This window comes from Wyeomyia smithii, chromosome 2 (assembly GCF_029784165.1).
Source record: "Wyeomyia smithii strain HCP4-BCI-WySm-NY-G18 chromosome 2, ASM2978416v1, whole genome shotgun sequence".
NCBI classification, from domain to species: domain Eukaryota; kingdom Metazoa; phylum Arthropoda; class Insecta; order Diptera; family Culicidae; genus Wyeomyia; species Wyeomyia smithii.
In genome coordinates this window covers 113,065,780-113,092,694 of record NC_073695.1, presented here as the reverse complement: position 1 = coordinate 113,092,694, position 26,915 = coordinate 113,065,780, and the positions used below count along the sequence as shown (strand labels likewise).

Here is a 26,915-nt window from a genome sequence, read left to right as displayed (position 1 = left end):
GTAGATATGAAAATTTGTTATAAATGATTTACGGCCGTGTGATGCTTTGTATCATCTATCCAAAACGCCTCAAATGATTTATTCTATCGCTGAATGGCTGACGAATGCATTTTAGGCACGTAAAAACTGAAAAGTCAAATGCACCCCTAGTTGTCACCCGAACAGACAGGTTGGCCGAACAAGTGGCCAACGCAAACACGTAGTCGGAATTGCGCACGCAAAACTTTGCCCGACCGTGCATTTTCCTTCCCTTTTCACCCCGGCAAATTCTGCATGCCGACCGTTCGCTCCAACATTGGCGTGGTCTAGTCTAGCGATGAATATTAATTATAGGATGAATTTTAACACCTGTCACCTGCATTAGTAGTCTGGAACCTCTCCTTCTTGGTTCCACCGTGCTGCTTTCACCTCTGCAAATGGTAACGCGGCACTTCAATGGCCGGGTTTTCTGAGAAATAACGAAACGCATTCAGCATACAGAGCCGACACATTTTCGCTAATCGAAAAAAAGTCAACAGCAACAGCTGGGCCGGAACCCGACTGGACCTTCGTTTGCTAATAGGTTTTAGGATCGCGAAAAAAACACTCTGAACTAGTCTTTTTCATGCTTTCTTGAACATATGTGTTGTTTCTAGCATTGAGGTTGTCTTTTATTGAGCGTATGTCATAAACTCGATTTGTACAACATATTTTATTTCATTGTACATTAAATGTATCCTAATTGGTTACGTATAATCTTCAATATTAAACTAGATTTTGACATTGTTTTTATAAAAAGTTCTGGAAATTACAATTTCGGGAGATATAATAGGTATATGAAATAATATTAGTACATAGCAGCGAGGTGCGATAGGAATAGACTCGTAAAAAATGTAATAGAGGTAAAAAAAATATAGAGCTTTTTGCAGAATCCTGTAACTTGATAGATTACTCCTCATCACTAACCGCGGTAGCCGAATAGATAATCTAATAAATTACATCTTAATTAGCCTAATGGGTAGAAGAAGCACACTTCAACTATATTTTTTTCGTATATGGTCCCAACATTGCGACCAGAATTTTCTAAAAAAAATAAACTTCATGTGCGCGCACTACCTTTAAATCTCTCATAATAGGAACTAACTGTCTTTTCTTGAAGTCTCGCCTCTTCTGTCGAAAGTATTCGTCGAAACGTTATTGCTGGTAAAAATTTCAACACAGTTTTTTGGACTGGAGAAAAATTGCGGCCCATCTATCCTTGAGGGAATCTTTTCATCAATGGCTTCAAAGAAAGTGAAAAAAAAAACAACACAAAAATATACTTACCGTACCGATAAGCTGATATGTTCCTTGCTGTTCAAAGAAGTCGTCTCCATTCAACTCAGTCCATGGCTGCAACTTGCTAGCCATGTTGTCTAGCAGGTTACCATACATTTGATCGAGCTACCTTGCTCGCTACGTGCTTTGTCGCCTCACTCCAGTCGCATTGTTATCGAGAATTCTTTCCATTGGACTGTTGTCCGACATCTTCGTGATATATCCCGGTTTTCGCCGTTTGGACGACGAGTGGTGAGTCTGCCATGATCCATGTTTTCTCTGCACTCCACCGCAGATGGTAGCGAGCATCTTCCGTTCGAAGACCCCGAGGGTGCGTTGGTCTTTCACGAGTATGGTCCGAGTTTCGTGGCTCTAGAGGACTACAGGTTTGACTATTGTTTTGTAGATCGACTTCAACTTCATGCGACGGCAAATTTCATTCGATTGGAGCTTCTTCCGGGGTCCCAAGTTCCCTGCCATGAAGCGTCGACGAATATCTTTGCTGGTATCGTTGTCAGTAGCTACCAGTTAGCCCAGCTACACGAACTCATTTACCACCTAGATTACATCACCGCTAATCTGAATTCGTGGTGAAAGGTTGTTACTGTTTTCTCTGGAACCTCTTCCTCTATAATACTTACTCTTCGACGCGTTGCAATCCACCCAGATTCAGTCTTCAGTCTGACATACATCTCCGTCATCTTCTCGAGGAATTGTGCTACGATATCAATGTCATCGGCGAAGCAAAAGAGCTGAACAGACATCTTGAATATCAAGCCACTCAGGTCAATACCAGCCCTACGTATCAAACCTTCTAAAGCAATATTAAATAGAAAATACAACAGTCATTACCTTGTCGTAATCCTCTTGTAGATTCGAAAAAGTTCGAGCGTGTTCTCGAAACTCGAACTACGTACATCACCCGATCCATCATGTTAGTTTATCCAGGAAACTGTAATCATGCATAATCTGTCATAGTTGATCTCGATAGATTGTGTCATACGCCGATTGGAAATCGATGAAAAGATGGTGTGTATGCACATTGGATTTACGGCATTTCTACAGGACCTTCCGTGCCATGAATATTTGGTCCGTGGTGGCGAGGGCACTCATGAATCCCATCTGGTATAGCCCCGCGAACTCCCTCGCAAACGGAGATAGTCATAGAAGCTAGGAGAATACCTTGTAGGCGGCATTCAGCAACATGTAGTTGCAGCAGTCCAGCTTATCGTTCTTTTTGTACATGAGACACACGATACCCTTCAACCACGCCTCCGGTACTGCCTCCTTCTTCCAAATTTTGGTAATAAACCAGTGTAGCGTCTCAGCCAGTGCTTCACCACCGTGTTTCTGTGTTCTTTTAATCACCTCACACTTTTTCGTGAGACAGTTTCCGTTTAGGTCCCTGCACATGTCGGCTTGCGCTACGTAGCCTTTGCGGGAACTGTTCAGCTTCTCGTAAAACTTTCGTGTATAATTTTCACAATACAGTTCCTCCATCGCATCGCGATCTTGATCTGGTTGCTGGCAATTCTTTTTCAGAAACACCGAGTTTTGCCTGTTCCGGGCGCGTCTGTAGCGCTCCATGTTCACTCTCGTTCGGTGTTGTAGCATTCTCACTCGAGCTCTCGAGCACTCGTGCCTATTCTCTTACACTAACTGTTTACACTCGTCGTCGGAGTACGACCGTTGATGACGTCAGAGAAGAATTCACCGTCGACTAGAACTTTTCCACTTGTAAGTCAGGTAATCTCCAGGTGACCTGAAGAATGTCTTTACAGTAGAAGAAGGAACTTCTGACTGCCATGAAACGGAAGGCTGCCAAATTCACATATCGTTGCCCATGTCACCGTCGACGATTTTAACGTCCCGTAACGGACAGCTATATTCGCTCCAGCGCTCCTTCTTTCTTGCCGTCGAGTCCTCCTACGTGTGGTCAGTGCACGTTCATGATACTTTAGTTAAACAACTTGCCCTATTTTCTCAACTTACACATCCTCGCACTGCTTGGCTGCCATCCGATCACGCGATGGCGTATCTTACCCAGCACTATAAAACGGATCCCCTCGATGGTAATGCCATAGCTTTGGTAGAAAGTAGCCTCTCAATGGCTACTTTTCCATACCTTCTGTCCCGACCAGTAAAATTCCTGTCATCTGCCCTGCTCTAGGGGAAGCTGAGAGGTGGCCGCACAAACTGGCTTCCAGGTGTCCAGGTCTTCACACATCCTCTGTAATAAATTGTCCGAAGTAGTGTCGCGCTAATTACCCTCTAACGTCATTTTGCATGCACGCAACGGGGGTATAGAATGAAGACATGCTCGGCGGTCTTCTTCACACCCACACACTCGGGGTACATGGAGGCGTTTTTCGACCAACCTGGAACTATTCGGTGCGACTCCCGCTATTATTCAACCATCGATAATGGTCTCATAGTTCTTCGTTAACCTCTTGTACGGTATGTGTCCTCTTTGATAGCGATACTGACAGGTATCATAACAGTCAAGATACAGATTACATCGTATGACACTGTGTGATGCGCGCTCATTACCCTTAGGTACATGGGTCTGCAGGTACTCATCAGCTTACAACGATAGCTGTTAATACCTAGCACTCTGGACCACACGTGGAGTCTGGAGTGCACCCAGTTCTCGATCACGTATATAAAGTGCGCTGCCGTCAACTCAACTTCTTTGGACAACTCGCCGGTTATATCTTTTACAGAGACAACGATCACTCCCATAACATCGGACCTGTATTTGGAACCTTGCAGCATCCGTCATACTTGCGGTAGTTGGGACGCATTAACTCTCACAAGGATGTCTCCGAAGCGCGTGAGCTATGGAGACCCAAATGGCGCTATTGACCGCATTCCTCATGTCTAGTGTGAGGACTGCGCAAAAGCGAATACTTCTTCTCTTACGCTGGAGTGCTTCCTCCGCCGTCTCGGTTATGGTGAGATATAGCATCCACCGTGGACCCGCCTTTCCGGGAGCCGTGCTAAAACTTGAGGTACTGGTTACTTGACTAGAAGACAGATGCGTCTCCTGGGGATTTTCAAGCCATCGTCAATACAGCCAGCTTTTATCACTACTACTTGCCTCTCTGGAAACAGGCGGCATCTAGGCATCTCGATGTTTTGCTAATCTTTAAGGAGTTGGAGATCTTGATGAGTTTCTCATTCGTTACCATTACCTCTTCCCCGGCCTGCTCTCGTTTTGAATGTTCGGGAGTTTGTTAGATTATCCCTAGTCCTTGTGGTCCCCGTGGCTCTGTGGTTAGCGATGTCGTTCGGCTAGCTCTCCCACACGGTTGTGATATCGGGTTCGATTCCCGATCGATTCGAGGATCTTTTCGAGCTGGAAATTTTCTCGACTCAGCACTGGGACACGGTGTATCGTTGTACTTATCCTACACATACAAAATGTGCCAGAAAACAATATCGATAACGATTTCTCTCAACTAATCTAATTGATCGAGACCGCTACTAGCCCCAAGGCTAAGCGTGCGATATTGTTGTAGTCTTTTTCCACTCTGTCATGTCGCACAACTACTGAAATGAATACACGAAAAACTCAACTGAAACTTACGCAAAAAATACTGTGTTTTTACTTAAGTAATTGTCGAAACCTGAGAACGCAAAAATGTAATTTAATGTTTTTTACATGAAATACGTTTTATATCTTTGTCATTTAAGTACCAAGAAAACACTGAAATATTGTGATGTCGTAAATGGTTTGGGACCACTTCATCAGGGGTTTTCTTCGTCATAATTTATGCTTCATTCTAATGCAAAATACTATATGATAAAAAAACTTCTCCCAAAGTAGTCCCACATCGGCTTATAAGTATTTCAAAATCCTGCAAAGCTACAACTGCTCAAGGCGTTGTGCAGTGAAAAAAGAAATTTCATAGGATAACCTGCACACTAAGGAGTCTTGTTCACCAGGATTCATTGTTTCAAGTGAGAACTGTTAAGGTTAACTAACACTTCGAAGTGAAATCCAATGTGCCTATCGACAATAACTACATTAAACAAATAATCTCACTTTCCATTCATCCCATCCCAACAATATGAAAAAAAAAATACAAAACTGAAATATTCGTCAACTCCATCATCGCGTCGAGTCACTCGTGGACTGATCATCAACACGCCACTGACCGAGGCGACCCGGCGTTGCGTACTGTCTCGATTCGGATGAAATTGGAACCGAATTGCTAAGCTGCCAGCAGGTCTCGCGCACTCATCAGCAATTCTACACCTCTTGGTGTACGCTAGTAAGTGCAAAGCCGGTCGTCCCATTCAAAGTGGCGGCTGGCTACCTACGTGCAGCGTATGCCATCAGAGCGGCTGGCCAACGCCGCCACCAGAAAATGAATGGTGTCAAGTCGTCGTCGTCGCCATCGCCGCCACTACCGTCCCCGTCGCTTCATTAGAAGAAAATGGCGGGTATCGGCATCAATCAAGTTAACGAGAGACCATGTTTGATTTCCTGTTTGCGGATGAATGCAAGCGTTTTTTTTTTTGGATTTGGCTCCGAGAGTGCATGAATTTTCTCCCGTTGCACGACTTGTGCAACAACCTCCTGTACAGGATGTTCCAGGAATAATCTTATGCACAGAACGCATTGTCCCCCCTTCGAGACAATTTGTTAATTAGTATGCAACTGCAGCTGCGTCTCTTTAAATTGTAGCAAACTTATTGTTATGGATTTTTATAAATAAAAACTGCAAAATACAATGGTTACCACCGCACCGTTCCCCCAACCGATGAGTGTGGACCTAAGCCGGACAGTGGAACGTGCTGACGGAGCAAAATATGGTACTTCTAGAAAAATGGTGCGACGGGGTGCATACGGTATGGTGATGCGACAAAACAAAATTCAAGCTTCTGGTTGTTGTTTGCGATTCGAGAAAAGAAAAACTCACGTCCCGTACGGGTTTCCTTTCGCAGTCAATAAGACGTACGGTTGAAATTGTCCGCACGCTTGGAAACGAGTGCAGCTTTGCACTTTCGATATACCCTGTAGCGGGGAAAGGGAACGGCACAAATTAATTTAGGAAACCGTCAATGAATCCGATTTAGAAATTGTCGGCCGTGATCAATTGTGCAATGGAATGAAACCATAAATTTTCGCCTAAGGGACGTACTACGCTACTGAATATGTCATTCAAAACAAGTTATTAAAACTATTCAAAATTATTCTTTTGGCATTTGTCGCAGTTGATTAGCTGATGCTATTATCCCACTAACAGTCTAAAGGTCCCTTTATTGCATGAGATAGTGTATTCACCGTAAATAATCTGCTTGGCAACAGCAAGAGACCATCATTTATTTTTTAATCTTCGAATGATTCGGTTCGCTCCTTAGATTCTCGCTCTCGAGTTTGTATTTTACGGCCGATAAATACATTTTTCAATTATAACCATCTATTTATAGTTCACTGTTTCACCGAACAAGCAGTTAATCATCATCACCGTAAAATTGTTTTTCTCTTACCAGCAGATAAATGAAGACCTTATAGCGCTTTTGTTAGCGGCTTTATGTACACTGCAAATGACTTCGGAGATGTATCAATGCACAGAACTGCCAAAAATATCAACGTTGATGAGTTCCAAAAAAAAGGAAGCAGAAATGGGGAATAACAATGGAAAAAATATTTCGAAAAAATATACATTAACAGAAAAAAGCTGTACATCTCCGTCAATCGCACATTTCGAACTCAGACTTGACACCTTTTAATGCCAACTGCGGCTGGCAAGTTTATCTACCGGCTAAATCTCCATTTTCGGTACAACTCGCCGAAACTTGGACGACGAACATTAAATTGCACATTGCACATGTAGAGATATAACATTTGGGCCGTCCATCTCGCCAACCAACGACAGCAACACAACAGGCTGCAGTTGCATTGCACTTTCATATTCTTTTTTTTTATTCTCTCTCTCTCTTTTTTTTCTGTTGTCGCCTCATATAACAACCGATGCGATGATCGACGTTAGCTTGAGTTATTTCTTCGTTGTCTGACGATGGACATCCCAATGTTCAATGTTTCTCTTTTTCGCATTTTCATTTGCGATATTTATATTACGATATAATAAAAACTTGCGATGATAGAAAAGGTTGTTTAGGTTAACTAATAAATCATCGATGATTACTGCAATCACTATTAGGTGGATTAATTCAACAGGTTTTTTTTCCTTTCCGCCGTTGAACTGACAAAGCGCATTTACAAATCAGACAGACCAGACAGCTAAAGTCAATAAACATGGTGTGTGCAAATTTCGAGGGTTTTTTCGGCGTTATGCCTGCAACTTGCAAGCGTACTCTGTCTCTGTCAGTCAGCCGACAAGCCAAGCAAGAACAGTGCCTCGGCTGCATTCGACTGCGCCTCCAGTTGGGGGAGGTGGTGAATTGAAGTCTCCCAAGTGCTGCGCTATTGTAGAGAGCGAAAGGGAAGTTGCACATGCAGAAAAATATCTTTTGTGCGAAAAAAACCTCCAACTGATTTGTCGAAAATATATTGCAGACAATAACAAGACAGACGATGACATTGCATCGCATTGAATCAGCCGTCTGGCTGGCACTGCTGTCGATTAGTTTTCTTTTATTCGACTGTTCACAGTGACTTGTTGGACTGTAGGTCTGTTATGCGGGTAACATATGAAAAATCAATTGACATTGGGCAGTTGAGCTTCGCTGGTAAATGCCATATGCATGTACTTTAGCGACTGTTCGTAGCCGCATTGGAGGATTGATCAAAGTCACGAAAACCACACAATTCAAGTGCATGATAAGCAGCTGGCAATTTTGGCATGAAATTGACGTATCATCTGCATTGCCATGTACAAAAACACAAAGCTATGGCAATAAAAAATAATGCAATTAATCTTTGTGTGGATGACATGGTCTTATGAATTTAATACCAGAATCTGCTGTTCTGGTTGTCAAATTGAACTCTTTGTTCGAGTTTCATGCCAACTTCTGGCGAATAGAACAAGTGTCATAAATTGCACTTCTGTCAATGGGAAAAAGTAATAAATTATCTTGTTTCAACGATGACACCAAATCTGTCCAACTGAACCCATAGCCCGAATTCCTACTGGTGACATCAATTTATAATTCTTCCTACATCTTTTAGTATTATTTCCCGTTTTTTCATGTTTCATCATTTCATTAAAATAAACTCTGATTTTTTGCATATATTTATTTCGTTGCTCCCATTATGCCACCTTTCCTTCCACTTTGTGCTGTTTAAGTGTTTACTATAAGTCAAGCTTGTGACGTTTCTCAAAAGAGTCTCATGCGGCACGCACCTGATCCATCGGCAGCTCGTCTTAGATCTTGGAAATGAGCTTGTTAAATTGATCCATACTACTCACTTGATTTTTGCTCTGCCAGCATGTACGACCATACATAAAAGTCCAGGGGATTAAGATCCGGAAGCTGGGAAGCCGCAAAGCTTTATCAAGAAAATCAGTCAAATTTTCCTGACACCACGTGCGCCGTCCTATTGAAATAAATATGTAATGATCCTTCCCGTCGAGGTCCCGATTTGCCGGGACCACAATCTTCCCGGGAATCTAGGTCTCGATTTTCACTTTTTCTCAATAAACACCCATAGGAGTTTCCCACACCTCGATACGGCCCCCCAACCATCACCCACGCTCCTCGGAACCGCCTTATATTTATGTGGGACGAGGGAAAACTGGCTAACGTCAGCGCCAACAACCGGTCATATTGGACATTGTTTGGCTGTGACAAGACGAAGAGCGTCTCATCAAAAAACACAAGCTCCTGCGTGTTGCGAAAGTGTTAGTTTGGCTCTGGCCATGCTCCGTTACCCCGTGAACCTTGAGTTTCTGGTACGGCGTCATGATGGTGTGGGCAGTCCCGATCGACCCATCCAGGTCAGCAGCGGTCTTTCGGATCGAGCGGTTCGAACCTGCTTCCTCACCGCCAGAATATGTCTCCGGGTCGTTCACCTCTTGCTAACAAGTTTACTATGACCTCGCGGTATTCCTTCATCGTGGGCGGTAAACAAACCACAAATGACAGCAAAGTCGATACCGTGCACGTGGGTTATCCTATTACTTACTTTACTTTTATGGCGACAGACCGATTATCGATCCAATGCCGAATCCAAAATACGTCGCCATGCCACTCGGGCTTGGGCTGCTATTCTCCAATCTCCCCTAACACCTATTTCGAGGGCATCCTCGTCGACAACATACATCCAACGAGTACGGGGCCTACCTCGAAGTCGACGGCCTCTATCAGGATTTCTGCTAAATATAGTCTATAAGTGCTACAGATTGACATACCTCTGACTGCAGCGAAATTGACAAGCCTTAGGCCCTTGTCGTTCGTAATAGAGTGGAGACTTTCTCTACCAATCACGGGGCGGAAGAAGTTGTTCTGCCCGACCTGCGCATTTGTCCCCCAATGACGATCTTGATGTCGTTGTCTGGGCACTCATTATATGTCTTTTCCAGAAGCTCATAGAACTCCTACTTGTCTTCATCGGGTTTATCGTTGGTCGGAGCGTACACATTTATCTGGCTGTAGTTGAAAAATTTGCCCTTAATTCTCCACACGCATATACGGTCACTGATCGGCCTCCATCTAATGACACGCTTCATCTGTTTCCTTATGAGCACGAAACCGACTCCCCTTTCTGCTTTCACACCGCCACAAAAGTAGATGTTGTGCTTGAATGAAGTGCCCGCAATAGGATCTACTGCCCGGAATTCGCGATCTCCCGTTTCCGACCACCTCACCTCCTGTATGGCAGCAACCTCCACTTTCCTTCACCTTCTGCAGCTTTCTAGCCAGGATACCTGCACGTGCCGGTTCGAGTAGAGACTTTACATTCCAAATATCGAGTTTCCAATAATCGTTGTCCTTTTTCGTTCGCCTAGGTCCATACCGATTATTCCGTTCCATATTTATATCTGAATTATTCGTAGTATTTTATCTTCGGTATGCTGCCTTACTAGGGCTGCGATACCTAGTCTCGCGACGAGGCTGCTGTCTTAGATATAGCTGGCGAGGCACCGTGTTTCGTAATTCAGCCGCCCGCTCCGAGTTAGACGCTGTTGTATGCCGCCCCTAACCTGTGGATACAGCCGCGTACGATCTTTCTTCCCGGACGAACACATACGATTCGCATAGATTCTCTAGGATTCCTCACATTGGATTCGTGAGCGTCCTTGAAAAGGATACCTGAAAAACGAATCCTCAGGAAAGCCCTGTATATGGCTCTAGGATTCTTGAATAAGAATCGTGAGTGGGAATCCTCCGGATCGTGTTAACGATTCCTTTCACGATTCCGTCACCGTGTTAATCGGTATCCTGGGGATTCTTACCATCCTCTATCCTTACCTGGGGATTCTTAACCATTCCTCTATCTCTTGACACAATAAAATTAGTATTCTAGATATATGAAAACCTGCTGTAACATATGCTCGCCGTACTCTAATCTGGCTGAATTGGGACAAATGTACCCTAAAGGAGTTTATAGAAATTCAGCTTAACTTCAAGGAAAAGTATTGACATCATGATTCCACTTGCCTTTTTTTAACCTATTTTTTCTTTAAGTTATCGAAAAAATAAGCTTAAATATGTTATAACTTTGTAAGGAAAAGTCCTGGAGATATATTGTCTTCGGCAAAAATGTGTGTTTTGTGTACCCTAACAATTCCTCCGAACAATATATTCGTGTAAAATACAACTAACAAAAGTTAAGTACAAAAAACTATCTTCTAAGTAAGTTCCATGTAATATACTTTATAACTTTGAACCGAAAAAAGATACGATTTTCATTTGTAGAATAAAGTTTCATATTATTGAATTTTCTACAACTTTTCAGAATAAACTATTCTTCTATCTCTTAACACAAAAAAAGTATTTTTTTTATTTTTAGTATAGTAAACTTTTCATATTTTTTGACAATTCGCAATTATGCGGGTCATTCATGCAAACAATTGTTCCGAAGACACTTTTAAGCTAGGGTGAAGGTAAAAGGCGCTATGGATTTAAGTTTCACATTTTGCCTTATTGGACCACTGTGAGATGGGGTCTCAAGTGACACGTGCCCAGCCATTCACAAACCATTTACCTATATTTGAGGCTGAAGCTGACACCAATACCAATACGCAGAATGCACCTACACAACGATGAAAAATTGTATTCGAACTTATTGAACACCCTGTAATACTAAAATCCGATCATGAAACTCATGGTGAGTAACTTCTTGAATTATCCGTTTTCAAGGTACACTAAGATATTTTTTACGCGGGGGACGCATTCCAAAGTTGTATGGGACCGCGTAAAAAAGACTTTCGGGTTGAAAATACAACGAAGTAAACTGTTGGATGATTTCAATCAGACTGGTGTGCTGTGGAGAAAATCTATGCGTGGACATACATATGCTGATCCACTAAGTTCTTCTTTCACGCTCTATAGCCGCATGTTACTCGACGGTATTGCTTTTTAGCACTTCGACAAATTAATTTTATTCGCAACCATCAGTCGCACTGTTCTCGTGAGTGAAAATAGTGTCTCACAGTGCAAGGTAGATGAAGCCCCTGAAACGCTAGTTTCATCTGATGTTTTCATCCTGCTCTTAGCGTGGAAGTAACAGCCTGTCTACCAGTAGAATTCGAAGATGTCCCTGACTCGAATTAACTTGACTATCGTAGGACGAATTCGTATCGCAAATTGAATGGAGCGCTCTCGAAAACTTCACTGATGTAAATGATGCAGTTAACTATTATGATCAGAAGTTAAACGCCATAATTGCTGTGCCATTACGTTAGGCCTAGAAAACCATCTTTGTCTAATGCGAAGCTTCGTAGACTGAAAACTATTCGAGCTAAAGCCCATCGAAGTAACACCCGTCGACAAGGCGAGCTCCGCAGCCGCAAGGTTACAGCGTCCGCTTTGATAAGCGGGTGGTCGTGGGCTCAAATCTTAATAGAATCAGGCAATTTGGATGTCAAAGGACTTTAGCACGGGTTCATTCTCAGGCTCCCAACCACGTACCCTTCCTTTAATCTGAATTCTACAGTTCCTCTGTTGACTCTCCTTCTAATAAAAGTAAGTCCCTGATATAATAAAACTGGTGTGAGTTACGTATGAAAGTTCTCTTTAGGGAATATTCAGTTTTTTTTTTTTTGTTGTTTTCTTAAGTTTGAAAATTGATATTAAACGAGGTGTACATATCGTGTAAAAAAGTTGTTCAGCAGAGTGGTAACAAAAGCACGTTCTGCAGAAGGGAACCTGGAAATGGAACCTGGCACAACTTTCCTATAGACGCAAATCCTAAGCACTAATCATAAATGGATAATACTTCTCGAGTGTCATGCAACCTTTGAGAGAGCAAATTTAAATTTGTAGAACAGAAACGACTCACAGTTTTGCAACAAAGCACCATCTATTGCGGCATAAGGCTGTGGACAAATTTATAGTCAAAACTAGATTAATTACCCCACTATCGATGAAATTGGCGAAGAACCAATTCATAGTTGAACCTAGTTGAATTCACCTAACCTATTCATAGTGGAAGTGCCGATTTCTCCTATAAAAACATCAAAGCATACCTCCTCGAAAAAAAAGATTAGCAGCTGTAGGTATAGAAAACGGCACGCCATGCAGGCTATAAAATTGCAAACCAATACCAGTCGTGGAATTTTCGTAATCATTAGACGTGTCTAATGGCTCCGATGCACGCTGCATTTCGCATTGATGTATGTACTCACGATATGATGGATTGCCACTGCCGGGGCCTTGAGTTTCACTATTCACCAACTGCAATCCGAGAGGCCCATGTCTGGCTCAATTTGATACTTGGTGATAATAATGTTATTCGGCTGATGCAATCACCCTCTATATGATATTTATGGCCGCATTATAATGCGAACACAAAACTTCGAAACGATTTCTACAATATTCCGATATCGAGAGTCTTGCCACACATTGTTCAACCGTAGTAAGTGAAGTCCAAACAGATGGTCCTTTTGAAGTATCAAATTTCTATTCTACGTTAACGTACATTTGGCCCATTCCTAACATCGCTGATCCTTCGAATTCGTGTCGAAATATTCTTCGTGCGTACACGCAGAAAGCCCTTTAGGTGTTTACCTGCTGATGGGTCCCCTTTTGCACTTTTCCAGCAAACCTTACCCAAACTGGCTTGTCATCTCGACCGGCAGCTTGCCATATTGCGGAGTCGCCGTAGAAGGGTCACCTACCGTGTGGTCTGCGCGCTTCGCCGATGAACGCAATGGCAAAAATTGCCCAATCAGGTGCTGCGTCTGCGTCGACAGTTTCGCAGACATTCTGCGTTTTTTTGTTGTTGCTCTTTCTAGGAACAGCACCAACGACAGGCGCTCGTTTTGATGGTACCGGTGGCTGGCAATTGCGAAAAAAAACTGATTGGTTCTCATTAAATACGTAAAAGTGCGTGTTCCGTATCATTTTTCCAGTGTGCTGGCTACAGCACATTTTTTCAGATTCCCAGAAGACAAGGGCATCAACTTTTCAGTATCGGTATCTTTGACCAGACCGTAATTGGGTTGCTTCGTACCTATTTGTATAACCAAAGAAATGGAAAGCTGTGGACAGGAAATCACACATAAATCGCATTTATAAGTCATTTAATCGTTGAATATACATTAAATGATTTGCCAGTTTTTGTTGACCGATATGTGCCTCATCGATAGACACTCAATTTAAACTTGTTCCGATATTTATATGACAGGCGTTTACACTTTGCCACCTGTCGATGGTGCTTGCACAAACTCCCCTAGCTCTATCGAACCTGAAAAGTTTATCACGAATCATTTCAACAGTAGAAGAAGCAATTATGCAAAAAAATAACGACGACGCCAACAGCATCGACGGGCGGCGTCGTCGTTGGTCGGTTAGCTTTTTGCTGGAATAAAAAATGGTCAGCACCAAGAATTAAACGAGGTCAGCATGTTCATAATGGATAGCACGCTAATAAAAGAAGAAACCCGACCCTGCCAGTACCTTACCTATCCCGAGTCCGTGCGCAGACAGCAGCGGAGTTGCAGAGCCGTGCTGAGTTGTGGTCTGATGTCCTAGACTGTGTAATTGCACTTCTTCTGCAATTGCAGCATGCAAAAATAAATCGACCGACGGAGCGAAACGAAGCACGCTCAGCATGCAGAGGGCTCAGGGCTAATCACTATAGCATGCGGTATGCGGTTTTTTTAGTTGCAGTTGTTGTTGTTTTTGGTGTTTGTAGCGCTACCTTATCGAGCTTGACGGGGTTCGCCGGGTTTTCCATTTGTATCGGTTAGTCACATGGTCACTACAAGCATTCCAATGTTCAGCCAGTCAGAATGAATTAACGTGAAGTGAGTAACATTCTTGGGCGAAATGTTTCGTTGCATAGCTTGTACTAAACAACATTTTTTTCTCCGGTTTTCCAGCATGATCCGAGATCCTCGCACGTGAGCTTTGCGCTTTTTGGGTTGCAGATTGGTGGAAATGCTTCGATTGATTTGGCTATCGGCTGATATTAGAAAAAAAATTCAGTTGTGTCAGTCAAACCGAATTTTACCAAATATTTTTTTATTGGTAACTCGACTGTTCCGATTCATCATAAAATTTGGCTATCAATTCAAACTACCTATATCTTCAAACGACATATTTTGACGTTGGAGAGAAGAGGTTAACCGGTCTCATGCTGATCGGGGAACTACTACTTGTTGCTGTGAGTGAAATTTATCAAATCCGTAAGCACTATTACCTGATTATTAAACTAAAATAGCACCAAACCTTGCAATTATGATTTTTTTTAAATCGACCTACGCATTCAATCTTAATGTACGATTAAGTCTTTGTTTTCTATGCTGGAACACATTATATAATAGCGAGAATGAAATTACCTCGGATGATACATCAGGTTACAACTTCTCAAATTTTGAAAATTCAGTTTGAGCTTATCAGTAGAATGATATCAAATATCGAAAAAATATCGACCAGTCAACATATGCACTGACGAAGACTATATGTCGTAGTCGAACGAAATACGTAGAGCTCGAATACTGTTACGATGAAAGTGTTTTTCTTTTAAGGCTATCCAGGAATCAAGCCATTTCTCAGTTGCAAAACTGCTGATCAGCCAAACCATGTGTCATCGAACGGACAGCGTAATATCCGAAGACATGGCGGGTTAGGAAGGATTTTTCATGTTAGAGTTTCTATGTAGTTTTTGAAATTTTGGCAGCATGAGACAATGTGTTGTCATGCAGTAAACTCATTTTTTTGCTTCTGCTTGTATTGTTGCCGTTTTTTGCGTAGTGCTCGGTTTTTTCAAGGGGGCGGGGAAATCTATGCACAGACCCCTGAAAACAGAACTCAGGGAGTGAGGTTGAATTTATGGGGAGTAATGTTAGGAGTAAGGAGTGTAACTGACTCACCCAAAGCACCAACTTGGACCGCTCCGAACCCACTGAAACCCCTTCATTCTTCGGCCGTCATTTCTCCTGAATAACGATTAGGTATTACGTCGAGGAGTGGCATTTTGTTCTCGATGCACCTTCCTCACTCTTACACCTCCTAACTATCCACCTGTACCACTGGCGTGAATGTGTATCCCGTCACACACGTTGCAGCTCCAGAACAATCTTAGATCAGATGTCACACATCTTCCGAACTAGATTGTCCGGATTAGTGTCTGATCTGCTCAATACCGCCATGTTGGTCACGCACAAAACGAGGGAATGCGACGAAGAAATGCGGTCTCCTCCGCATGTGCCCGAACCGGTGTAGATACCACCTAGTACAACTATGCTCTAACAGGATCTGTGCCATATGGAGTTTTTTCCTCCATGGCGCCTCCTGACCCATCCATATACCATCGAAATAGGACTCGGCCCAATCGCATTAGTTGAGCCGATAGCATTTCCCAGTGATGGTTTCGTTCGGTTTCAATAGCTCATAATGAATAACATCGTCTTGGTCCCACCAAATGCACAGCACAAACTTCCTAGCGTGCATATTCGGCCAAGCGGATGACGCAGAGGCATAACCGGGCAGTCCCCATGCCTTTTTTTTTTGGGTTGCTATTATAAATCTATTTTCATCACCCACCACGATACCATATGGTAATCCTTCCTTTTTTGCTAGCGAACCTATACATTAGAGAAATGACAAGACACTCACCGTTAAGGCAACTGTCAACATCAAAACGGGCGATCTGTATAATTTTGCATTGCCGTTATCCGTTTTGAGGTTGACAGTTGCCTTAACGGTGAGTGTCTTGTCATTTCTCTAATGTATAGGTTCGCTATTTTTTGCCGCTGGAGCAGTTGGTCACAGGCGGAAAAACGACGCTAAACGTTCCTTGGCTTCAAATAATAAGATGCCCAAGTTTTAAACCATTTAAACCAATCGCTTGAATATGGTAACACTTCCCGCAAATGAAATGAGAAAAACACTGCTCGCAAATGACGATTTTTTTGCACAATAAAATTACTAACGTGTCGAAACGGTTTCTTTACCATATGTCTCAGCTAGTTTTATTTTGTTTTAAATATGTCAAAACCTACAAGCACCTACTGCGGCGCCATCTATTGTCAAATAGCGAGTACTTTATTGCGCATCGGGAAAAGTTTTACGAAATCAGTCTTTTTTGCTTGAAAGCGGCTAATCACTGTGACTAAAATCTTCGGTTTATTGTGATATTGCCCGGGTGTCTATTAAATTTCGCACTTTCATTATTAGCCATACTAATATTGAGAATAGGGCTTGTGTGTACACTTTCTTTGACACTTACTGGTTAACTATACCGATCCTCGTGCCTCTCGTCAAGTATCACCAATTGTAATTCCCTGGAGAGGTTTCAACTATGTATCTCTCAGGCCAGTTTTATTTTAAAAGGGACTTATTTTGTCAAGAAGAAGTGAATATTGTAGATTTCAGCGAGAAAGGGAAGTGAGTGGGAAGCCTGAGAATAAACTCCTTCCAGCCCGGTTGGTCTCGAGGTACGTTGGTGACCTAGCAAGGCAGTAATTATAGGTTCGAGTTTCGACTCGGGAAGAGACTGTTAGTTTCAGTAGGATCGTAGAGCTCCGCAATTGTCCTTTCCTGTAAGTTTGTGTATGATAACAGGTGTTCAATAACAAATGAAAATGGTTTCAATACCTTTCTGTAAGAAAAATAAAGAGCGTAAAAATTTTTCTCACCGAGAGAATTGCTCTCTAGGCTCCCTAGAAAACGGGCACTGTTTTTTTTTTTCGTTCGGGTGCAGTTAGTTCGATCAAAGATGGCGTTGAATCAAAAAACATCTTCCGAGCACGTTCTACGGTTCTTCGAAATGCATGAAAATCAAGAAAAAAGTTTACAGTAGACCTCTTTCGGGACGAAAATGTGCCCGTGAGTACAGTTTATCCCAGAACGTCGAGCGGAGAGCGGACCGGTAGTGGCCGCCCAGTGGAGATCATGACGAAAAAGAAAAAGGAATCTCTGAAAAAGCTGTTCAACGACAAGGACGATAAGAGTTTCCGTTACGCCGGCCGAAAATTTCGCTGCTCCCATTCCGACATCCACAGAACCCTCAAGCAGGCGGGCATTGCATGTCGGAAGGAAAATAGGTCCTCAGAGTACACGAACGAGTAGATAGCGACCGTGAAATCTCAGTGCCGGTGGTTGACGAAGAATTATCGCGGAACGTCTTCGGTGCTGGACGAAAACAGTTATTTTCCGCTATCGAGGTTTCACATTCCCGGCAATGATCGCTACCACTATACCGCTATACCGGCGATAAGACGTCAACACCCCCCGAGAGGAAATACAACTTCAAGCATAAGTTTTAGGAGAAAGTTATGCTGTATATTACAATCTCCGACAAAGGGATTCCAAAGCCCTGGCTTAAAACTAGTGGACTTGCCATCAACCAGAAGTCGTGCCAGGAGGAGTGCCCGGAGAAGATTCTTTCTCCGTTTTTCCATTATTCCAAGAATATGTTGGTGTACCTCGAGGAAAAACAGATAGGGGGAATAGGGACATAATGAGCACCCCAACTTGATTGCTGATTTAAGCATGGAAAACGACAAAAATTTTAGGCTGTCTTCAGTGCAAAACTTGAATTAACTATCTATAGTTAAAGGTACACTATTCACAAATTGAAAAGTTTATCGCATAATGGTGAAAAATACAAATTAGATTCATGCATCAAAAACTAGCAATCAGTCGTGTGTGGGGCACAATGAGCACTCTTATAGAACATGTCTTGAAACTGTGTAGAAGTACAACTAATTGACGTTTGTCGCGAGATGCCGTGATACTTGGCGGCTTGTTTCGTGAATGTCCCGTCGCGCCTTATGGTGGCCAATTCTACCTGCAGTGCCTTTTTCTGGCCGATTCGGTTACAAAGGTTTTCTAATATATGTTCGCACGTCGCACCATCACTTTAAACAAACACTGACTATGGAAACAGACAAACTCACAAGTCTACTAAGATGAATTTCCGGTAAGTTCATGTGACGAGGTGTGCTCATTTCACCCCACCTGAAGGTGACCATTTCGCCCCTATCCAATTAGTTAAAGTTAACATGAGATTTTAATACTACGAGCCATACGTCATATTGATGTTTTTACATACTTGATTGAGCCATTAAAACCACCGTAGAAGCTTATTTTGTAGTGCGCAATTATAATAATTTTTCCAACAACCGGGAACCAAGATGATTTTTTCAATATATTTGCGTATTTTAAACAGACAAACCACTTTTGTTCTACATAAAGAGATACTGTAGTAACTACGGAAGAGTTCCACATACCATATTGTATCAAAAAATGCGTAGTTTCGCATAAAAGAGGGGTGCCCATTTCGCCCCGTGTGCTCGTTATGCCCCTAATCCCCCTACCATACCGTCATACCCAGTGCCGTCCGATCGAAGAGTTTTTCGGCTACCTCAGCGTCATAGTGTACAGTATGTCCCATGAAAAGAAGCGAAAGTTTTCAATACTTGTTTTTGGGTAGCTTTAAACTTTATTTTCAATGTTTTAATGCGTGTATGTAATCACCTGTTTGTATACTCTGAGATGATATAAACATAACAGTGATTTGCGGGTAACAAAGTTGAAAAAAATGTACGCAAAGGAGCGTTCACTTCTTGATCGTCCACGGAAGCCGGAAAGTGGCCGTCCACGGTCGGCTCGCACACCGAAGGTCATCAGATCAGTGAAAAACAAAGTGGGGCGGAACCCTATCAGATCGATCCAGAAATTGCCTTAGGAAGCCAATATTTCAATTAGTACCATGTAACGGTTGGTCAAAGATGACTTGAAATGTTCGTTAGGGCAAGAGTAAAGCGCCACCTTGTAACAGACCGCATCAAACAACTACGGCGCTCTAAGCGTTTGGTGTCAGCGATAAAAAAGAAGCATATCATCATCGTATTCTCCGATGAGAAAATGTTCACTATCGGTCCCGGTTTATTTCGCCAACGTGAACGTGAAATTCAAACATCCGGCCGGAGTCATTGTTTTCGGGGTAGTTGAAATGCCATGGATGAAAGCCAACTTTGGAGCTCACCAACACGTCATTTTTCAACAAGACGGATCACCGTATCATACCTCAAAAAGGATTCAAGCGTGGCTGAAGGAAAACATAGAATTTTGGCCAAAGGACATCTGGACTTCTAGTAGCCCGGACCTAAATTCTTTGGATTACACGATATGGGCATATGTTCAGGCTAAGGCCTGTGATACCAAGGCATGGAACTCGATGACTGACTCATACATTGAGAAGTTTCTCCATTTAGAGAAGGTTGAGTATTGAGTAATGTTATTAAGATAGGCTTAATAAACAATTCTCAAATAAAATTATGATTTCTTGTATAATTTTCTATGAAAAAAAACTTATTTGAAGCTAAGGTTCCATACCTCCATACCTTTTCGCATGTTTAATGAGACATACTGTACAAGTAATTGGTGGGCCACCGACGCCAAGCACCTGACAACGAGGATCCAGAACTGCATCTGGAAAATTGATTTCGGTGCCGTCTGCTAAGTTAGTTGGTAGGTGCGATTAACAATTTTAGGCGAACAATTCTTCTAATTAAGGTTACTTATCTGCTGACGAGTAAATTCAATATTTCCTTAAGAAGCTGAGAGTAGAACTTCATGGATTTTTTTTTTCATTCTTTCAATATTTGATCATTGGATTTGATGTCACTGTTTTTTTTTTTGTGGGGCCACGTGGAATCGTTATTGTATATTGTAATATAATCATTATTGTATATTGTATATTGTAAATTGTAATCTTTAAAAAGTTAATGGAAAGAACCAGTTTTCGATTGCAATAACGATTGTATATACCTGTTGCATTTTTAGTTATTTTATTTAACAATTTGAAATGAATATCACCCTGTATCTCTCAAAACCTGTGTCAACTTAACTGTATTTTAATAAATATCTGCGCAAAAGTGTAAACAAGTATATAGTATGCTCATTTCGCACCTAATCAATGAAAGTAAATCGAATTGCATGCAAAGAAACAGTTTCATTGGGAGACAGACTGTTTAGTAACTCCAAATGTAAATGATGACCAGTTTTATTCCAAAAAGCTCGGAAAACAGGGAGAGTTCCTATACTAGAAAGCATTTCACTATACCGTGCATAATCACATGTAACAACATCGCCTGTCGGAAAGACATAGCGATACAAACATTAATATGTTCGCTTCCAATTAGCAATCAATTAACCGACCGGCAATTAACTAATTTGCCTCTGTGTGACTTCCATATTGAGGTTAAACAGGAAAGTTAATCAGTCGCATACCAAATTTGCATTTTTGGTCGATGCAAATTTCAGTCAATTGAATGAATGACCATGGTCAGTCTTCGCAGTAGCAAAGTTTGCACTTGTCACGTTGTTTCGACTGACGGGTTGTTGTTCCTCACCAGAGCGTGAAAAAATATACATTCCTACTGACGGCCAATCAGCGAATCACGTTTTAATGCATACAATTTTGGTTCTCTTTTTTTCCTCTTCAGATGCTATCGGTACAGTCACCCGGCTGCGCGGGGATGGAGCGGCTTGGCGTTCCTGCCCGCAGTTCCATTGGCTCACCACCTCTCAGAGATGAACGGTAAGAGAGCTAGATTGCCCAGCTTGCAAACTACTGACAAATCTAATCTGATTCATCACTTTGTTATCTATCCATTTCGGCAGCAGTCGACGATTACGAGTAGACTCTGGCGTTGCAAACGCCACCACCAGCTCTTCCGCAATTTACCAGCATCATCCCAACGTGCATCATCACAGCCATCACGCGCTTCACCAACATGACCATCAAAGTACCACTAGCAGTAATTTTATTAGCAATCATAACTACCACCACTCCCAGTTCCACCAAACGACTGCAGCGACGACGGCCAACAGCATTCGGCATCAGACGTCCTTGACGACAGCGACCTCTTCTGCGACGACAGCGCAAAAAGCAAACTCACCGACGACGGATGCCAATGGAAGCGTCGGTGGAAGTTCCGGCAGTAGTGGGTACGGCAAGGCTAACCATCACTACCAGGGAAGTAATAGTTTCTTTGGTGGAAGCAATGGTACCAACAACAACACAAGCCTATGCGGCAATAGTAGCATCAGCCGGTGTCCGTACCACGTGGCTCTGCCGGATGGTGAACGGGGGCCCGATCGGGACCTGCAGATTCGAACATCGTGTCAAGTGAGTCAATAATTAGAATTTATTTTTCATTATTTTATTTCTATATTGAACACAACTCTCCAACTGAGAACGTGTTTAATATTACATGTCAAAAATTTGAGAATCATTTTCAAAGAAAACAGATAACAACCAGCATAATTCATAATCAGCGCCGGTAATTCCCACCAACAATAGCTTTCCTATCTGGTAGGCATCAATTTTTCATTACACCCGACTCCATTCGAAACAAACAGCAGCTCAGTGAACAATCTTGTAAATTACCTCGACATTGCGCCGTACGCCTCTCTCTACCAGCCGGCCTATTCCTAAGTTCCCATTCAGAGGATCCACTTTGCCTGGTGCAAGCATTTGTCAGCAAAAATAAATCACCTGCACTGACCTAGATTTTTCCCTGAATACCCTTTCATTGCTCAAACGCGCACTTACACTCACACATACATAAGTGCGCAATTTCCATGTGAAGCCCCGCTGTCGGCGTGCCTATGAACGACTTTATCCCGGCCCGGTATATCCGGTAGCAGCACAACAACAGCACTATGACGGCATGACGATGATAGCTTTCATATTCCACGTCAAGGATATTTTTCAAAGGCCAGCCTCATCTCTGTGCCCAGACAACCAGAAACCTAGTGGGGACTTGGTGCATTTGGTCTTCCCTTCGCCGTTTGTGCAGTTGCTGCTGCTATACTACTGCCCAGCGGTTTCTCACCCCTAAATGAGAAGGATGATTCATGAGAAAATTAAGGCTCCACCAGAGTGGTGACCCAGAAAGCGCTGCGGTTTTCCGGGTCGAGCAGTGTTTTTGTGTGATCGAATAAATCAATTCTCGACTCGTGGATGGATAACCAAACAAAAAACGCGTTGTGGTAGATATTCGGATGTGTTTATGCTTGACAGCAAGACACGAAAAATCTATAGATCTTACAAGTTTTCAGGCCTGCAGATAAGAGCTTTGAAAGATTCGTTCTAGTAAACTGACAATGTTTTGTTCGAGGTTCAGACAATAGTTTATTCCTATCGATATAAAGCTTGCTTCGAGAGCATTTGAGCACATCATACACTGTAAATTTGCCGTATTTCAGTGATTTTGCGATTTTTAGGGGGATTACTTTGGGTTTGCAATATGAGTGTGTAGATTTTTTTTTTTCTTACTTTTTCTGTTTGAGCACAACTCAAACTTCACGTATCAAGATCAGACTTTCGGCACTGAATTGCGAAAAGTTTTCAAATCAATAGCTGTCAAAACATTTCCAATCCGACCGTTAGGTGCACTGCTCTACAACTGACAATACTTCCAGACTCTTGTTAATTCGTTGTTTTTGTGAGTATTTGTATAACCTGCCTACTTGAAAATATCTGCAGGCCCACGATTTGGATTACTTGTTCTACTAATAGAAATCAGCTAACAACAAACTATTTGATCCCGAAAGCTGATTTAAAATTTAAGGAGCTTTTTAGGATCTTACATCATTCCACTGTTCATTCCATTTTCGATTCGAAAGTTTGAGGTGCAAACTGTGTACTTTTAATATTATTAGTTATTAATATTATTATAATTTGTTTATTAGGGAGAAATTTCGTCGGTTAAAGTTGGTCATTCACCACTCCTATACAGGGTGCGCCATAATTATTGCAACAAAAAACAAGGGACCGTTAATTATGTGTTTGGGATGTAAGAGAAAACTTGAAATAAAAATAATTTATTGAGTAAAAACTATTAAAACACAACCACATTAAACAATTAAACCTAATCAAAAAAACATCAACAACTGTTTCCATACAAACATCAGAAAAAACAGGCTTTTTCCGAAGCGCAAACAACAAAAAGGATCTTCTTGCCCGGACCATTCGTCGCGAGCACCTGACGACGCTCTTCACCGACGAGAAACTCTTTACTCTTCAAGCCCACAACCCACAAAACGACCGAATGCTCGCACGAACATCAAAAGATGCTGATTCAGTTGGAAGAACGATCCTTCGCCCGTCTCACCCAGTTTCTGTGATGGGTTTTGCTGGAGTGACCGCCGATTCGCGAACCGAGCTGCTTTTCGTCGAAAAAGGAGTAGAAGTCGATGATGATGAGATTTTCAAAATGAATGTGATGGGTTGGACTCAGGAAACAAATAACAATCAAAAGTGGTCCTTCATGCAAGACGGTGCCCCGGCTCACAAAAAGAAGACTGTGCAAGTCCAACTTTCCCTCTTTCATCACCAAGGTGAGTGGCCAAACTCACCAGATCTCACCGTGATGGACTTCTTGATTTGGGGGCTGTTAGAAGTAGAGACCTGCTCACGAAAATACACAAGTATAGACGAGTTGAAGAAGGGTTTGTTCAAACCATGGAAATTCCTCAAAATGACATACGGTCCACCGTCTAGTCTTATCCTAAGCGTCTTCGAGCCGCCATCAGAGCTAAAGGAGGATACACTGAATGTGTGTTGTTTTTTCAACTGTTTTTACTCAATGAATTATCTTTGTTTCAAAAGTTTTCTCTTGTCAAAAACGTGGTTAACGGTCATCTGTTTCTTGTTGCAAAAATTATGGCGCACCCTGTATTATTAGTATTCTTCGCTTTGAAGATATGTTTTATGGTAATCCTACGAGTTATTCATTTCCTGACAGCATTAGCACATTGTATATTATACCGCAGTGCTCCTAGAGGTCGGATCTGGAATGTTTTGCCGGAAATCTGTTTTAAAATGTTTCCTCTTTCAGTGCTAAAAAGTTAGTCCTAATTGATTTCGCTTCAAAACAGTCATAGAAATCGCGAACCGATAATTTGGTAAGCTGAAACTCCAACGGAAAAGTAATGGTAAGGAGACAACATGGTGGATTTTAACTAAAAGGACATCAGTCCATCCAATTTCGTCCATTCCAAAAATATTGTAGAAGAGGAGTAGAAAGATGACTCAGGATGCGACAAAGATGAAAAAGTAGTGGAACAAAATGGCTGCTCAAACAAGCGAGAAGTTCTCTGTGTGCTTAACTTCATCAAACCACGTATCGCCGACACATGTTAACTCGAGATTTGCTAAAGCGCATATAACAACATTTCTGTGCGATAGGGTGACATACATCGCTCTATGTTCATCTGTCGCTTAACTGAATCGTACACTGCCTTACACTTTGTAAATTGACAATCAGTATGCAAATTGATGACTCAGATTTCATCCGTTACCGATTATCGGTAGGTGACGTAAACTTTCCCATGTGACCCTCACTTCTTCTACTCGTCGACTCTTCCTTTGACATTGTTTTTCCTTAGCATACTTCATATTTAATTTTAAATACTGTCTTTTACAATCTTAGTATGTTAAACGTTGATTGGAAAAGCCATCTGAAAACCATAAATTTTGTGTGGCTTTTCAATCCGGTTGCCACCAAAGTTCATTCATCTACAAGTAGAGTACCTACTGCTGCTTAACCTAGCCTGGGTATATTTTTTGGGACAACTGACATTGCTTGACGGTGGTCATAATAAAAAAAAACATTGAAAATTCCTTCGGGATCGCTGGAACACAAATACGAAAACCCAAAGTACTCCGAAAACCAAAACATCGACAAGCAAAAAAATTCAGAATAATAGGTTTAAAGCAATCTCAACCTCAATTTTGTCGTGTCCACCACTGCACCGACAAAGAAAAACTAACGCTTGCGTTCGTCGAGCCATGCGAGAATCGGAACACCCTTCAGGCGGCACTCAGCCCGGATTTTCCATTCCGAGCGGCAGCCCGAGTGATGTGTGTCACAATGGCGGAGGCTGCCTCTTGTGTAATTCTGGAGTATTACATGTGGGTGGCAATGCAGTTCTTGAGCCACCAATTGAGAAGCTATTTTTAAACGAACCAACCCATTATGCAACACCCCGTGACGGATGCACACTGGATGCAGACTGTACCTACGTACCCTCGTAAATGTTCACAGACCAGTGGGGCGGCAGTTAGGAACAAACAGAGGAGACTTTGGTAACCTTGCTGGCTAAGTGCGTCGCGTGCATGGGATGTACCCCGGGACTTTTTTTCTGCTTCTCACTTGTGCAAACATTGAGGAGATGTGTGTTTGAGGTGATTTTTATTACAATTTTACTTTCTCTTACACGAGCCTTGTTACATGCAACATATTTAACGGACATGCAATCCCAGTTGAATGGCAAGAAATCATTTATGATTGTCGACCAAGTTGGTTACAGTTTGATCAAAAGCTCCGTTTTCGTTTCATGCGCGGATAGAATTATCAACAGTGTGGAGCATGGAAAGTGTATAAAAGTTCTTTTGACAAATGTTTGCAATCCGCTTTAGCAGAAAAGTTAAAACGAGACTCGTAAGTCTTGGTAACTGTGAAGCACCTATCGCGTACTTTTACATAACTAACAACGACCTCAGAAAGAATAATGTTTGATTTACATTATACAGACTCTGAGAAGTTGGTACCTGGCACCGTCAGCAATTTAAAAAAGATAACAAAAAGTAAAGAGAGCAATAATCTAGACTTTAGCTTGCCATTTAATATGCTAACGTTGTATTAAGAGGTGTCACATCTCAAAATATTTTATATGAAACTGCCACAAGGTACATTGAAGTCGAAGACGTGATTTTTTCCATGTTGGGTATTTTATCACCGCGACCAATTTTTTTATCTTTTGTGACGTAGTGGTGTAGGTAGTTAAGATTAGGAAAGTCTTCTTAATGCACGACAGACAAAGTTGTGCTGGATAGATTCAATTCTGGATTAACACACCGCTTCATGTGGTGACCAATCGACCGATGGAAATGCGAGTATTGATCGAACTAGGGAGGCACGTAAACAGGTTGGATCACTGAAATCGTGCTAGCTAACGATTGGCCCCATCACTCATAGTGGAATGATGTAGCTTGACTAAGTGTTGGACGTCCAGCA

The 26,915-nt window shown here is 42.1% G+C and overlaps 1 protein-coding gene across 2 annotated transcripts in view; it reads left to right on the top strand.

Moving 5' to 3' along the window:
* Positions 1 to 26,915, top strand: part of LOC129725547 (homeobox protein 5) — a 425,481-nt gene that overhangs the window by 387,098 nt on the left and 11,468 nt on the right. Inside the window, exons 4-5 of one of the 2 annotated variants that reach the window (XM_055681523.1) lie at positions 21,333 to 21,427; positions 21,514 to 22,018. In XM_055681523.1, the coding sequence (XP_055537498.1) occupies positions 21,333 to 21,427; positions 21,514 to 22,018 (600 nt within the window). Of the gene's footprint in view, positions 1 to 21,332; positions 21,428 to 21,510; positions 22,019 to 26,915 lie in introns of both variants that reach the window. The other variant, XM_055681521.1, reaches the window with a different exon arrangement.